General features: G+C 44.8%; 1 protein-coding gene across 1 annotated transcript in view; it reads right to left on the reverse strand.

Annotated features, from left to right (window-relative positions):
* Positions 1–6,704, reverse strand: part of THEGL (theg spermatid protein like) — an 82,276-nt gene extending 75,572 nt beyond the window's left edge. Inside the window, exon 1 of the mRNA XM_025386359.1 lies at positions 6,144–6,704. Coding sequence (XP_025242144.1) covers positions 6,144–6,636 — 493 coding nt within the window. The 5' untranslated portion in view covers positions 6,637–6,704. The remainder of the gene's footprint in view (positions 1–6,143) is intronic.
* Positions 6,705–13,616: the final 6,912 nt, after the last annotated feature.

A 13,616-nucleotide genomic window follows, 5' to 3' on the forward strand; every position in this document is an offset into this window, starting at 1 on the left:
GAATATAAAAATTTAGAAGGCAGCAGCATAGAAATGCTAAACTCTTGCGTGTGGTTATGACCACCTAGGGGTAAAAGTGTAAATATTTTTTAAAGGGGTCAGGATAGAGCCTGTTAGAATTCGAGAATTCAGAGAGGGTTCAGCAAAGGAGCCTGAGAAGGAGCAACCAGTCAGGTGGATGCTAAACTAGGAGACTATGGTGTCACAGAGGCCACAAGAAGGGAGTAGCCAGTTGTGTTAGATGCTGCCAAGAGGTTTAATGAGATAATAATACTAACACATTGGCCGGGCGTGGTGGCTCATGCCTGTAATCCTAACACTTTGTGAGGCTGAGGTGAACGGATCACCTAAGGTCAGGAGTTCAAGACCAGCCTGGCCAACATGGCCAGGCTGTCTCTACTAAAAATACAAAAATCAGCCAGGCATGGTGGCGCACACCTGTAATCCCAGCTACACTGGAGGCTGAGACAGGAGAATCACTTGAACCCAGGAGGCGGACGTTGCAGTGAGCCAAGATTGCACCACTGCACTCCAGCCTGCGCAACACAGCAAGACTCCATCTCAAAATAGTAACAATAATAATAATAACACTACACTACTACTACTACTACTACTACTACTACTAGCTAACATCTACTGAGCACTTAAAATGTACCACATCTGTTCTAAGACCTTTATGGGTATTAACTCTTTGACTTTCTTTGACAATGCTAAGGATAGAGAAGAAACCACTGGATTTGGTAACACAGAGGTCAAATGAAGAGATCTTTCATTCAACAACAATTAATTCCTGACTTGTTCCAGGCAAGCTTGAGGCACTGAGGATGAAAGACAAAGGTCCTGCCTCCATAAGAGCTTAATGTAAACAAGTAAACAAATAGATATACAGTCAGATAAGTGTCTCAAAGAAAAGGAGCAGGCCAAATAATGCTCTTTTTGGTACTCCATGAAAAGGAGATGACAAGTATTTGAAAGAAGAGTGCCCTGGCAGAGGAAAAAGCAAGTGAAATGATCCTGAGCTCAGAGCAAGGATGCCCATGTGCCTGCAGAGCAAAAACTGACAGGGGAGTAGTAGAACATGATGTCATGGACATATCAGGTCAAGTTCAAGGTGAGGTTAGTGACAGGCTCAGATCAAGTGGGGCCTTGGAGGCCTGCTAAAGACTTTAGAGCAGGGGTTTCCAACCCCCGGGCTGTGGACTGGTTTGGTCTGTGGCCTGTTAGGAGCCAGGCTGCATAGCAGGAGGTGAGTGGTAGGCGAGCAGGCGTTACAGCCTGAACTCCGCCTCCTGTCAGATCAGTGGTGGCATTACATTCTCATAGAAACACAAACCCTATGGTGAACTGGGCATGCGAATGTAAAGCTTGCGTGGTCCTTATGAGAATCTAACGCCTGATAGATTGATCTGAAGTGGAACAGTTACCCCGACCCAGTGAAAAAATTGCCTTCTACAAAACCCATCCCTGGTGCCAAAAAAGTTGGGGATCCCTGCCTCAGAGGACATACTACCTGAGGTGAGAACCCATTCTGGAGAGCAAGAGAACTGCATATAATTTATGTTCTAAGGGACTTCTGTGACCACTGTAGGTACAATGAACCAGGGATGGGGCAAGACAAGAACCCAGCTGGAGGCTACTGCAGTGGACCTGTAGCAGGACTAGCCGCAGACAAAACCCCTCAGACACCAAGTTAAAGAAGGAACAGCTTTCGGCCAGGAGCATTGGCAAGACTCATGTCTCAAAAGCCAAGCTCTCCGAGTGAGCAATTCCTGCCCCTCTTAAGGGCTTACAACTCTAACGGGGTCCACGTGAGAGGGTTGTCATCGGTTGAGCAAGCAGGGGGTACGTGACTGGGGACTGTAAGCACCAGTAATTAGAATGGAACAGAACAGGACAGGGATTTTCACAGTGCTTTTTCATACAATGTCTGTAATCTATAGATAACATAACCGATTAGGTCAGGGGTCGATATTTAACTGCCAGGCCCAGGGTGTGGCGCCGGGCTGTCTGTCTGTGGATTTCATTTCTGCCTTTTAGTTTTTACTTCTTTCTGTGGAGGCAGAAATTGGGCATAAGACACTATGAGGGGTGGTCTCCTCCCTTAGACCAGGCAAGAGATGATAGTGGCTTACAAAGATGATGACATTTTAAATGTTAAGAAACAGCCATAGTCAGGATATAGCTCAAAGCTACAATTTGCTAATGGTTTAAAGTGTGAGTGTAAGAGAAAAACAGGCATCAAGAATGATGCCAAGGTTTTTGGGCACCTGGATAAATGAACGGTGGTGCCATTTGCTGAAATGGGAAACAACAAGGGAAGAGCACGTATGGGTGTTGCAGGAAGACTTCAGTGGTGAGCACATTATGGTTTTTTTGGTTGTTGTTTGTTGTTGTTTTTGAGATGGAGTTTCACTCGTTGCCCAGGCTAGACTGCAATGGTGCAATCTCGACTCACTGCAACCTCTACCTCCCGGGTTCAAGCAATTCTCCTGCCTTAGCCTCCCAAGTAGCTGGGATTACAGGCATGTGCCACCATGCCTGGCTATTGTTTTTGTATTTTTAGTAGAGATGGGGTTTCACCATGTTGGTGAGGCTGGTCTCGAACTCCTGACCTCAGGTGATCCACCCGCCTCAGCCTCCCAAAGTGCTGGGATTACAGGCATGAGCCACCATGCCTGGCCCACATTATGTTTTACATGCCAAACTGATATTCAAGCAGGGATGATAAGTCAACGACTGGTTATAAAACTCGAGTTTAGGGGAAAAACTGAGGCTAGAGATAATTTGGGAAGTTACCAGAATATAGTTAAGGCCATGGAACTGATGACCTCACCCAAGGAATAAGGAAAGTTCTAGAAGAATGAATCTGAGAGGACTAAGCCATTGGTCACTTCAACCTAAAGGCTGGGAAGAGGAGGATTCAGCAAAGGAAACTGACTAAAGAACAATCAATGAGGTAGGACCACAGAGGTAGAGGCATCCCAGAAGTCAAGTAAAGAAGACTTCTAAGAAAATAGGAGGTTAATGTGTCAGATGAGTAAAATGAAGATCAAGAATTAGCCATTGAATTTGACAAGACAGAGATCATTGTGACCTCAGCAAAAGCCACCACAGCTAAGTGGAGGGGATGAAAATGTAAGTGGGTCTCAAGAGAAGGGGAAAAAGGGGGAAAGAGGACATGTAGATAACGACTTGCAGGTAATTCAATTGCAAAATTTTTCCTCTAAAGCAGAGCAAGGAAATCATGATACCTGGATGGGCACATGGGGTTCAGGGAAGGTTTGGGGTTTTTTTAAAGACAAGAGTTATTGTGCATTTTGCTGTTGTCATTGTTGTTTGGTTAGTTGGTTTTTGTTTTTGTTCTTGAGACAGGGTCTTGTTCTGTTGTCCAGGCTGGAGTGCAGCGGCATGATCATATCTCACTGTATCCTCGAACTGCTGAGACTGAGGTGATCTGTGATACTCCTGCCTCAGTCTCCCAGTAACTGGGACTACAGTTATGTGTCACAATGCATGGTTAATAATTTTTTTTTTTTTTTTTTTTGTAGAAACGAGGTTTCACTATGTTGCTCAGGCTGATTTTGAATTCCAGCCTCAAGTGATCCTTCCACCTCAGCCTCTCAAAGTGCTGGGATTACAGGTGTGAACCACCGTACCCAGTGCATTGCACATGTTTGTATGCTGATGGGAATGATCCAGTAGAGGAGGAATACAATGATGCAGGAGAGAGAGGCTAATTTTAGGAACAAAAAGCTTAAAGAAGTTAGATGAATTGAAAGATGGGATTGAAATCCAACATATAGATTGATGGAATGGCCTTTAATAGGAGCAAGGACAGTTCATCCATTATTAACAGGAAAAAAAGTAGAGTACATACATATAGATGCTGGCATTTTGGTAGATTTCATGGTGGAAAGATATGAAGATCTTTCAGAATTTCTTCTATTCTCAGTGAAGAAAAACAGTGAAATCATCAGCTAAGAGCGAGGAGGAAAGGATGCAGAAGGTTGAGGAATGAGAGCACTCACCATAATTTCTGGGACAGTTGGAAAATAAATTGACTGGGGAAATACAGTATGACTGGCAAGCAGCACTGAGAGCCCACTTGAAGTTCAAGACCACGGATTTAAAGGTCAGTTAGCATAGTTGGCATAGTTGTTTGCCTTTCTCTTGCCATTATCTGTTATTCCAAGTGCAAGCAAGAGTTGGATTTAACAAGGCAAGAATGACAGAGGGAGAGAGAATCAAGGGAGTGATTCCATTGTTGGTCCATGGAATATAAGGTGAGGAGAGACGGCAGGACATAAGATAGTGATATATAATGAAAAGTTAGTAGGATCAATGTATTAGAAGTCCCTTAAGCTGAAAATCTGATAGAGGGTTCATGGAGGAGTGAACTGGAAAGCTAAGACATGGTTAGAGATCAGAGTGCTTGAAATAGTCTGGAAATGGTACAGCAGTTAACAATGGCTTTGATAGTGGGTGCCTACAATGGGGTGAAGGACAAGATCTTTCCAAGTGAGGAGGTCAAAGAACTGAGAAGCCAAATGGATCATCCAAGTGGATATGAAATCTCCATGCATGACGATAGTAGTGGTGGCAGAGAGAAAAGCAGTAAACCAGAGCAGTTTTGGGAGAGTAGAGAAAAGAAGCCTAACCAAATATGTTGCGAATGAGAGGTGAAGAAATTGAGTCAGTGAGTATAGACAACTCTTTTGACAAGTTCTGCAATGAAGAACAACAGAGAAATGGTGGTGATGCTGGTGGAAGGGGAGAGTTTGAAAAATGACATGGGGTCAAGAGTTATTTCAAGATGGAAGATTCTAGAGTATGAGTATACTCATGGAACTGATTAATTAGGGAGAAACTGATGCTGTAGGAGAGAGAGGATAACTGCAGGAAGAAAGTTCTTCAGGAAATGAGAGTGCTATCTAAAGCATAAGTGAAGGATTTTGCTTTTCATTTAAAAAAAAAAAAAGGCACAATTCTTCCCTGAAATATGAGAAAAGGCAGAATTCATGGGTACAGATGCAGGTAAAGCAATAGGTCCATTGTAAGAAAATAAGGGATTTCGTGATTGATCACTTCTATTTTCTCAATAAAGAATGAGGCAAAGTCTTCAGCTGGGTGGGGGGTCAAAGGTGTGAACTTTAGAGGAGAGTAAGGCAGTTAGTCATCTTCAGAGACTGGGAAAACTAACTTACTAGGGGAATAAAGTGAGCTTGCCAGGCAGTGCCAAGTGACCAATTGAGATGAAATTGAAATAAACCAGACAGTATGACTGCGCAATTTTGCACAGCAAGAGTCAACTGCTGAGGTGTAGGAAGATCGATGGCTGGGTTCAATCAGAGTTGGGGTTTTGTCAGAAGTATCGTGGATAACCAGAGAGCCAATGGAATGTTGGAAGAGGTAAGAGAGTAATTGCAATGGCAGACCATGGAATCCAGGCTGGGTAAGGAGGAGTCAGTGAGAACATGAGATAAAAATTGGTTTCCCAAAAGATTGGCGGTCCAATGAGGACAAATAATTGCTTTGGATTGGGTCATTAGTGAGGGGTCATAAATGAGCTGGTGGGGTCAGACGAAGGATGTTTATACCCAAGTCCCATCTGCCCTGTTACCTTGTGAAGGTGGTGGGGACTGAGCATATCGTGAGCACTTTGTAGATGCACACTCTGAATACTTGCTCAATGAATGCTTTGTTTCCACATGTGACCATATGCCAAACACTGACGAAAATTTAGTGAAGGAGAAAGAGGAATGGTGAAATACAAGATCTTAAGTGCTCTAACAAGGGTAACATTCAAAGTGCAACCCAGAGGAATGCAATGACTAACTGTAGAGGCAAATGAAAAAGGGCTTCAAAAGGAGGTAACAATAGCTCATTAGGTGGCAGTGGAAGAGAAGAGATTCAGTTTCTCTCATTATTAGGTGTCAATTTCCCATCTGAGTCCCTTGAAACGCAAGGGCTGATGACTGCGAAGCAACAGGTAAATGACACGAGTTCCTTTCAATATGGCAAGCTCTTGCATGCAAACCTCCAACTTAGGACCCCCGGTTCTAGATGGGGCGTGGTTGCTCAGCGCGTGGGGAATAAGGGAAAGGGAGGAGCAGGAGAGGGGATGAGGGAAGGGGAACACCTACCTCCCAGGAAAGACAGCTGAGGCCGTGGCGGGGCTCTGGTGATCAGAGATGGGGAGATCATTACTGCGGCACTGGGAAGTAATTCGGTTTCCTTGGCCTCGCGGGGCTTGCGGGGCTTGCGGGGCTCACGGGCTTGGCGGAGCTGTCGGGGCTCACTGGCCTTGCGAAGTTTGGGGGCTGCATGGTGCTCATGGAGTTCGTAGGGTGCATAGGAGTCCCGGGACTCATGGGGCGCATAGGGCGCGTGGGGCTCATAGGACTCGTGGGGCTCATCACATTCCTCGGACTCGTCTTGCTCCCTGACCTCCTCTGGCTCCTCGGGATTCTCGTGTTTCTCGGGATCCTCCGACTCTCCAAGCTCGCTGTGAGTGTCGAGAATCCTGAGCATAATGGGCTTCTGAAAGACTTCGGAGCAAGTGGATATTTCTGTTGAGACCTGCCCATCGGTCACTTCGGACGGCTCAGACGAATCCAGAAACTCTTGGTTCTCCATTCGCGCCAGAAGCTTCTGCGGCGCGCGGCACTCACCCTCCCGGCTGGTTGCCTAGGCGCAGTTTGTTCTCTGCGCGATACTACAGGGCCGCTCGCTCCCAGCCCCGCCCCGAGCCCCGCCCCGAGCCCCGCCCCGGTCTCGCCCCCGAGCCCCGCCCCGGTCTCGCTCCCGAGTCCCGCCCTAGTCCCGCACAGCCCAGCCCCGGCCGGACTCAGCCCATCTCACGTCGCCTTCCTGCGCATTGTATGGTTGCCAAGGGGACGCACAGCTCTCCAGGACCTTCTGGACGCATCCCGGGGCGCGGAAAAGCCAGAGACACGTCGGTGGAGATAGGAGACGAGATACTGACCCTGTTGCCGGTGTCCGGCGCGAGGATTCTCGCCTGCTGTCGTTCGGGGAGGCCCTGGGGTAGAACATGTCAGTTTCTAATCTAGTTAGGGCGCCCCTCAGACCCCAGAGCCAATCTGTATAGAGCTTGTGCCCAGAGGTTCCTGGACACAATCTCTATACAGACTTTTGTCCCCTAATCATACTGGGAGAGGATGCCGAGACTGACAATATTCTAAGGCCCTCAGTTGCTAACACTGATTTCCATCAATTTCTAGTTAAACACACGACAATCAGAATGGAGTGGGTGCGGGGTGCGGGGGGTGCGGGGGAGGTGGATCCACCAGTGCAACATTTGACATAAGCTTACATTCAAGAAGAGTCTCAAACTTGAATGCTTTACTTTATCTCCACATGAAGTTCTTCACACAGTCACAAAGAAACACTGACCGGATTAAAAGAAAAATATATTCATCTACAACTTGTGTCTCATTACAAGGCTCACTATCTACTGAAGTATGCTATAAGCTACTTTTTATAAAGGGCTGTAATTATCTTGTGAAGAATACAACTGTGTGCCGTGTTTTGTGGGTGCGTCCATTAATTTGGTAACTGTGGTATTTTTTAAATATACCACAATTCTTGTAATCCTGTTTTTGGCATCCTCTTTTTTTTTTTTTTTTTTTATCGCTTATAATACCAAGAGACTTTAAAAACGTAGGTGGCCTGGCCCTCTCTCAATCCTTGAGGAGTGCTTTCAGCTAATTTTCATGGTGGTGACAGTTTGGTAGAGGGGAATAGAAGTGGTGGAGTTTTACTGATGTGTTTATTTCCAAGGGAAGGGACTAGAGGTGTTAAGGAATAAGTTGTCTGTCAAAATATATAGTAAACCCAAGTACCCCTTTGGCTCGTTACTGGGTATTCCTTGTATGTACTTAATCTCATAGATGCTAAGAAAAGTTAGAAGAGAAATATTTTGCATTGTGAATGTTATCTGGAATGGAACTAGGAGATTCATTCTAGCATATGCATATATGAATCAGGGAATCTCCTTCAACCTTGCTTTGATATAGATGTGTGTAATATTGTATGGAAATTCAAGAAATATCCCCCAAAACTTGCAAGGAGAAATAAAGCTACTCTCAGAGAGTTTTAACTCAACCTGTAAACCAATCAGGTAGGAGTTATGTAAATCCACCTTAAAGAGGCAGGATGGCCCTTAAATCAGTAAAAGTAGTCCCTGGCTACATGAAATGTCTTCAAAAGTCCAAAGAACGCATCAATTGAAAGAGGGGGATTCAGCCCACTGTGAATGTACAGAAGGAGCATCATAGAGGGTGTGCCTTTTCAAAAACTGCAGAAAGAAGGGGATCTAAGCCAACAGACTGCAATTGTTACAGCCTATCTTTTAGGTCCACTTGCTATGAATGTTGTACCACTATACATCAAAATATTCATGCTCAGCTTTCTCTCGTTCTTTTTTATTTGGGACAGGGTCTGGCTCTGTTGTCCAGGCTGGAGTGCAATGGAGCGATCTTGACTCACTGCAACTTCTGCCTCTTGAGCTCACACCATTCTCCCACCTCAGCCTCTTGAGTAGCTGGGACTACAGGCAGAGGCCACCACACCTGGCTAATTTTTTGTATTTTTTGTAGAGACAGGGTTTTGCTATGTTGCCCAGGATGGTCTCAAACTCCTGAGCTCAAGCGATCCACCCACCTTGGCCTCCCAGAGTGCTGGGATTACAGGCATGAGCCACTGCACCCGGCACAGGCAGCTTTCTGACATGACTCGCTTCTCAAGGAGTCTGCTTATTGGGAAAGATTAGTAATGATCACACAGAATGAATTCTTTTCCAAGTCTGTTCATTTCATGTTGCTGTAATAGAATACCTGAGACTGAGTCATTTATAAAGAACTTATTTCTCTTAGTTCTGGAGACTGGAGCATCCAAGTGCATGGCTCTGGCATCTGGTGAGGCTTTCTTGATGCATCATAACATGGTGGAAGGGCAAATGAACATGAAAGACAGAGAGGCACCAGGGGCTGGACTCACTTTATAACAACCACTCCCACCATGTCATGGCAGGCCACCCAGGCCTATCATCATCTCTCTGGATTCTACAATGATCTCTGAACTGGTGGAACTTCTGACTTTTACTTTTGATCACCTCCAATCGTGACACTCCAAACCATTTTTTAAAATCCTCAAGCTTTGCATTATAAGGTGTTCCATACTCTGGTCTTTTTTTCTCTCTCTAGTCTACTTTGAGCCACTCCACTACATTCCGGCCTCCCTGCTCTTCCCTAAAGTGTCAAGCTCTTCCCCATTTCAGTCTCTTCTCACACCTGTTCCCACTGCCTGGAGCCCATTTCTTCCCACTCTTTACATACTGGCTTTTTTCTAGCCTCTAGGGCTCAGTTTAAATTACCCATTCAAAGAGGTCTTTCTAGCCCATATTAATTTTAAAAATGTTCCCACCATTATTTTCTATTTCAGTTCCTTGCTTCAACATAATTTATAATTATTTCATCTGCTTTTTTATTTTTGTGTACTTCCCCAGTTAGAATGTAACCTCCTTAAAGACAGTGGCATTCTCTGTCCTGGTCACTGGTATATTCCCTGTGCCAAGCACAGTGAACGACTGTGAATAGCTGTCATCATTTTGTTTTCCTGCCTAGAATCCCTTCCCTCTTCTTTGGCAGGCAGAACCCCTCCTTTCTGCAAGGAACTCATTCAATATAGTTTAAGGGGCTGATCCTTCCTTCTAACCCAGGTCTGACCAATCCAGCCACAGTAATTGATTCAGGGATGAATATGCAACCCCAGAAGAGCCAATTGGTATCCCTCCATGAGATTTAATGGAAGTCTGCTGAGAAAGGGAGGGTCCATCTTACTCTGAGATCATGAGCTATAAGAATGGCTTGTGTTGACAGCAGTCATCTTGCTACTCTAAGGAGAGAATCTGAGAATCAAACCAAGCAGAAGTTGGCAGGGCCAGGATACGGAGAGACGGTCTTATCTTTGAACTTCTGAACTCCTGAATCCACCCATGCCCAGATTTTCCAGGATGATGAGGGGAAAAAAATTCTTTTTTGTGGGGGCACGCACAAATTCGAGTTGAATTTTATTTAAAATTTTTTTTGTAGAGACAGCGTCTTTCTATGTTGCCCAGGTTGCTCTCTAACTCCTGGCCTCCAGCAGTCCTCCTGCTTCTGCCTTCCAAAGTGCTGGGATTATGGGCCTGAGCCACTGTGCCCAGCCATTTTTTTTTTTTTTTAACAAGGTCTCACTCCATTATCCAAGCTGAAGTGCAGTGGTGCAATCACTGCTCACTGCAGCCTTGACTTCCCCAGGCTCAAGTGATCCTCCCATCTTAGCCTCCCGAGTAGCTGGGACTACAGGCATGTGCCATCACATCTGGCTAGTTTTTTGTTTGTTTCTGGTGTGTATTTTTTGAAGAGATGGGGTTTCACCAAGTTGCCCAGGCTGGTCTCAAACTCCTGGGCTCAAATGATCTGGCTACTTTGGTCTCCCAGAGTGCTGGGATTACAGGCGTGATTCACTGCACCCAGCCTGAATTTCCTTTTAACTGAATTTATTTTTAACTGAAAGAGTTCTGGCACATGGTGCTCCCAAAATGTTTACTGAATGAAAAGGCAGATCCACTCTTGATGTGCTAAGTAAACCTACTTTCTAACATGACTCAGCTTCTCAAGCCTGGAAGGCTGGCAACAGACACCAGATTCTGGTAAATTCTCCAAGGTTGTATGCCACCCTATTAGGCCCATTGTGCAGGCTACCAGCCAGGCAGCCTCTCTGACAATACACCGATCTGTCTTGTTGTCTAGTGCCATTTCTGTTAGAAAGCCCCATGACACAAACCCTCATCGTTAGCCTGAGAGCATCTCAAGTACAGAGTCCCTGCCTGAGAGCATCTCAAGTGCAGAATCCCTGCTTTGTTCACCCTGGTGTCAAGCAATGACTGCCATGTTGGCACTCCGTAACTGTCCACTGAAAGAAAAACTCCAGCCGCAATACTTGTTGCCAAAATGCAGAATCTAAAATCAGAATCTGAGAATAAAAAGACCAAAGAGGGAAGAACAGAGATATTGTTCCCCATCCTGAAAGCTTTTGGCCTTTTCTTTGAAATAAGCATCCAGAAACTTGTCTATGTCCCTGATCACCTTAGAAAACCTAGGGAAGGGACAAACACATAGAATCAGAGTTTAGGGCTAGAAGTGGTCTGCATCTCACTTGATCTTTTTACAAGGACAAGACCAAGACAGTCAAGGAATTTGTCCAGGGGTCCATTCACGGTAATCCTTGGGGCAGAGGTTAAAATCCAACATTTCTGACAATTCCGAATCATTGTGTGATCCACCCTCCGTAGGCCAGACAAGAAGAAGGTTTAACATTAGACACCTGAGTGGCTGCTGTAATAAGACACCATTAAACATGACAGCGCAGCGGTGATGTGAGAAAGGTAATGATCTTAAAGGCTCACTCTCCGATGTCTCATCTCTCAGAAGGCAATCATCATTTTGCGCATACATGCATAAATTAAATTGTGTTCTATTTTAACCTAAAACTAGAGACAGTTATGTGCTAATATTGAGAGGGGTTGTCTTCACCAAATTTGGATTTTTTTTTTTTTGAGACAGGGTCTCACTATGTTTCCCAGGCTGGTCTCAGACTCCTAGGTTCAAATGATCCTCCTGCCTCAGACTCCCAAAGTATTGGAATTACAGGTGTGAGCCACCACGCCTGACCCCATATTTGTATTATTTCACCATAGATTCCAAATTTTATTTTATTTATTTGTCTTGAGACGGAGTCTCTCTCTGTTGCCCAGGCTAGAGTGCAGTGGTGTGGTCTTGGCTCACTGCAACCTCCGCCTCCTGGGTTCAAGCGATTCTCCTGCCTCAGCCTCCCGAGTAGTTGAGATTACGGGTGCCTACCACCACCCCTGGCTAACTTTTTGTATTTTTAGTAGAGACAGGGTTTCACCATGTTGGCCAGGCTGCTCTTGAACTCCTGACCTCATGATCTGCCCGTCTCGGCCTCCCAAAGTGCTGGGATTACAGGTGTGAGCCACCACACCTGATCCCATATTTGCATTATTTCACCACAGATTCCAAATTTTAAAAGGAAGGATTTATAGAGCAAACTCTCTTGCCAATTTGCTTTAAAACCAAAGCAAGCCACTATAGTTACAAGTTGGATTTACAGAGTGTCTGCAAATATAGTTATCACTCTTTCTAGTGAAGAAAGTTTATCTATGTAAAAGCAAAATGTTAAGAATTTTAAAAACAAATCCCCACAATGTTCCTCATCTAGTCTAACAAACTCCTGGAAAAGAAACCCTTCCTAACTCTTTCTGAATACTGTTAATGTTTATTTCTCTGGGGGTTTGACAAAGTTCACGTTCCTCATTGTCCTGTCCCGATATTTCTTTCCTATAGTGTTAAAAACAGATCAACTTAACAGAAAGACACCTGGTTTTTTACTTGAAAAGAGAAAACATACTAAAATATATTCAAGGCGAGGTGCAGTGGCTCATTCCTGTAATCCCAGCACTTTAGGAGACCAAGGTGGGCACATCGCTTGAGCTCAGGAATTCAAGACCAGCCTGGGCCACATGGTGAAACCTCGTCTCTGCTAAAAATGGAAAAATTAGCCGGGCGTGGTGGCATGCACCTCTAGTCCCAGCTACTTGGGAGACTGACGAGGGAGGATCATCTGAGCTGAGATCACGCCACTACACTCCAGCCTGGGCAACAGAGTGAGACCCTATCCACCCACCCAAAAAAAATTTCATATAAATTTCATGCCATTGCAATACAATAAATGGGACAAATGCTTGCTAATGTTCATTTTACCTTTGTTGATTAAAAATTGCAATCCCCTCAATACGCTGTTTTACAAATATTTTTAACATTCAAAATCCAATAGAGATGCTGTTAATATGTTAGCACTATCTTTGTGCAGCTGTCCATTGGTAATCTCAGGGATATTCATTCCAAGCTCCGCACAGGCAAATGTGTATGCTCAAGCTCCTGATAGAAAATGGCATAGTATTTACATATAACATACACACATCTACTCGTGTACTTTAAATCATCTTTAGATTACTTATAATACCTAATACAATGTAAATGCTATGTAAATAGTTGTTATATTGTGTTTTAAAATGTGTATTATTAGGCCGGGCGCGGTGGCTCAAGCCTGTAATCCCAGCACTTTGGGAGGCCGAGACGGTCGGATCACGAGGTCAGGAGATCGAGACCATCCTGGCTAACATGGTGAAACCCCGTCTCTACTAAAAAATACAAAAAAAATACCTGGGCAAGGTGGTAGGAGCCTGTAGTCCCAGCTACTCGGGAGGCTGAGGCAGGAGAATGGCATCAACCCGGGAGGCGGAGCTTGCAGTGAGCTGAGATCTGGCCACTGCACTCCAGCCTGGGCAACACAGCGAGACTCCGTCTCAAAAAAAAAAAAAAAAAATTATATATGTATTATTTTCATTGTTGTGTTATTATTCTTTAGTGGGTTTACTTTTTGAATGTTTTTGATCCACAGTTCTTGAATCCGCAGATGTGGAACCCATGGATATGGAGGGCTGACTATATACATCCCATGCATTGAGAAAA

Source organism: Theropithecus gelada, chromosome 5 (assembly GCF_003255815.1).
Source record: "Theropithecus gelada isolate Dixy chromosome 5, Tgel_1.0, whole genome shotgun sequence".
NCBI classification, from domain to species: domain Eukaryota; kingdom Metazoa; phylum Chordata; class Mammalia; order Primates; family Cercopithecidae; genus Theropithecus; species Theropithecus gelada.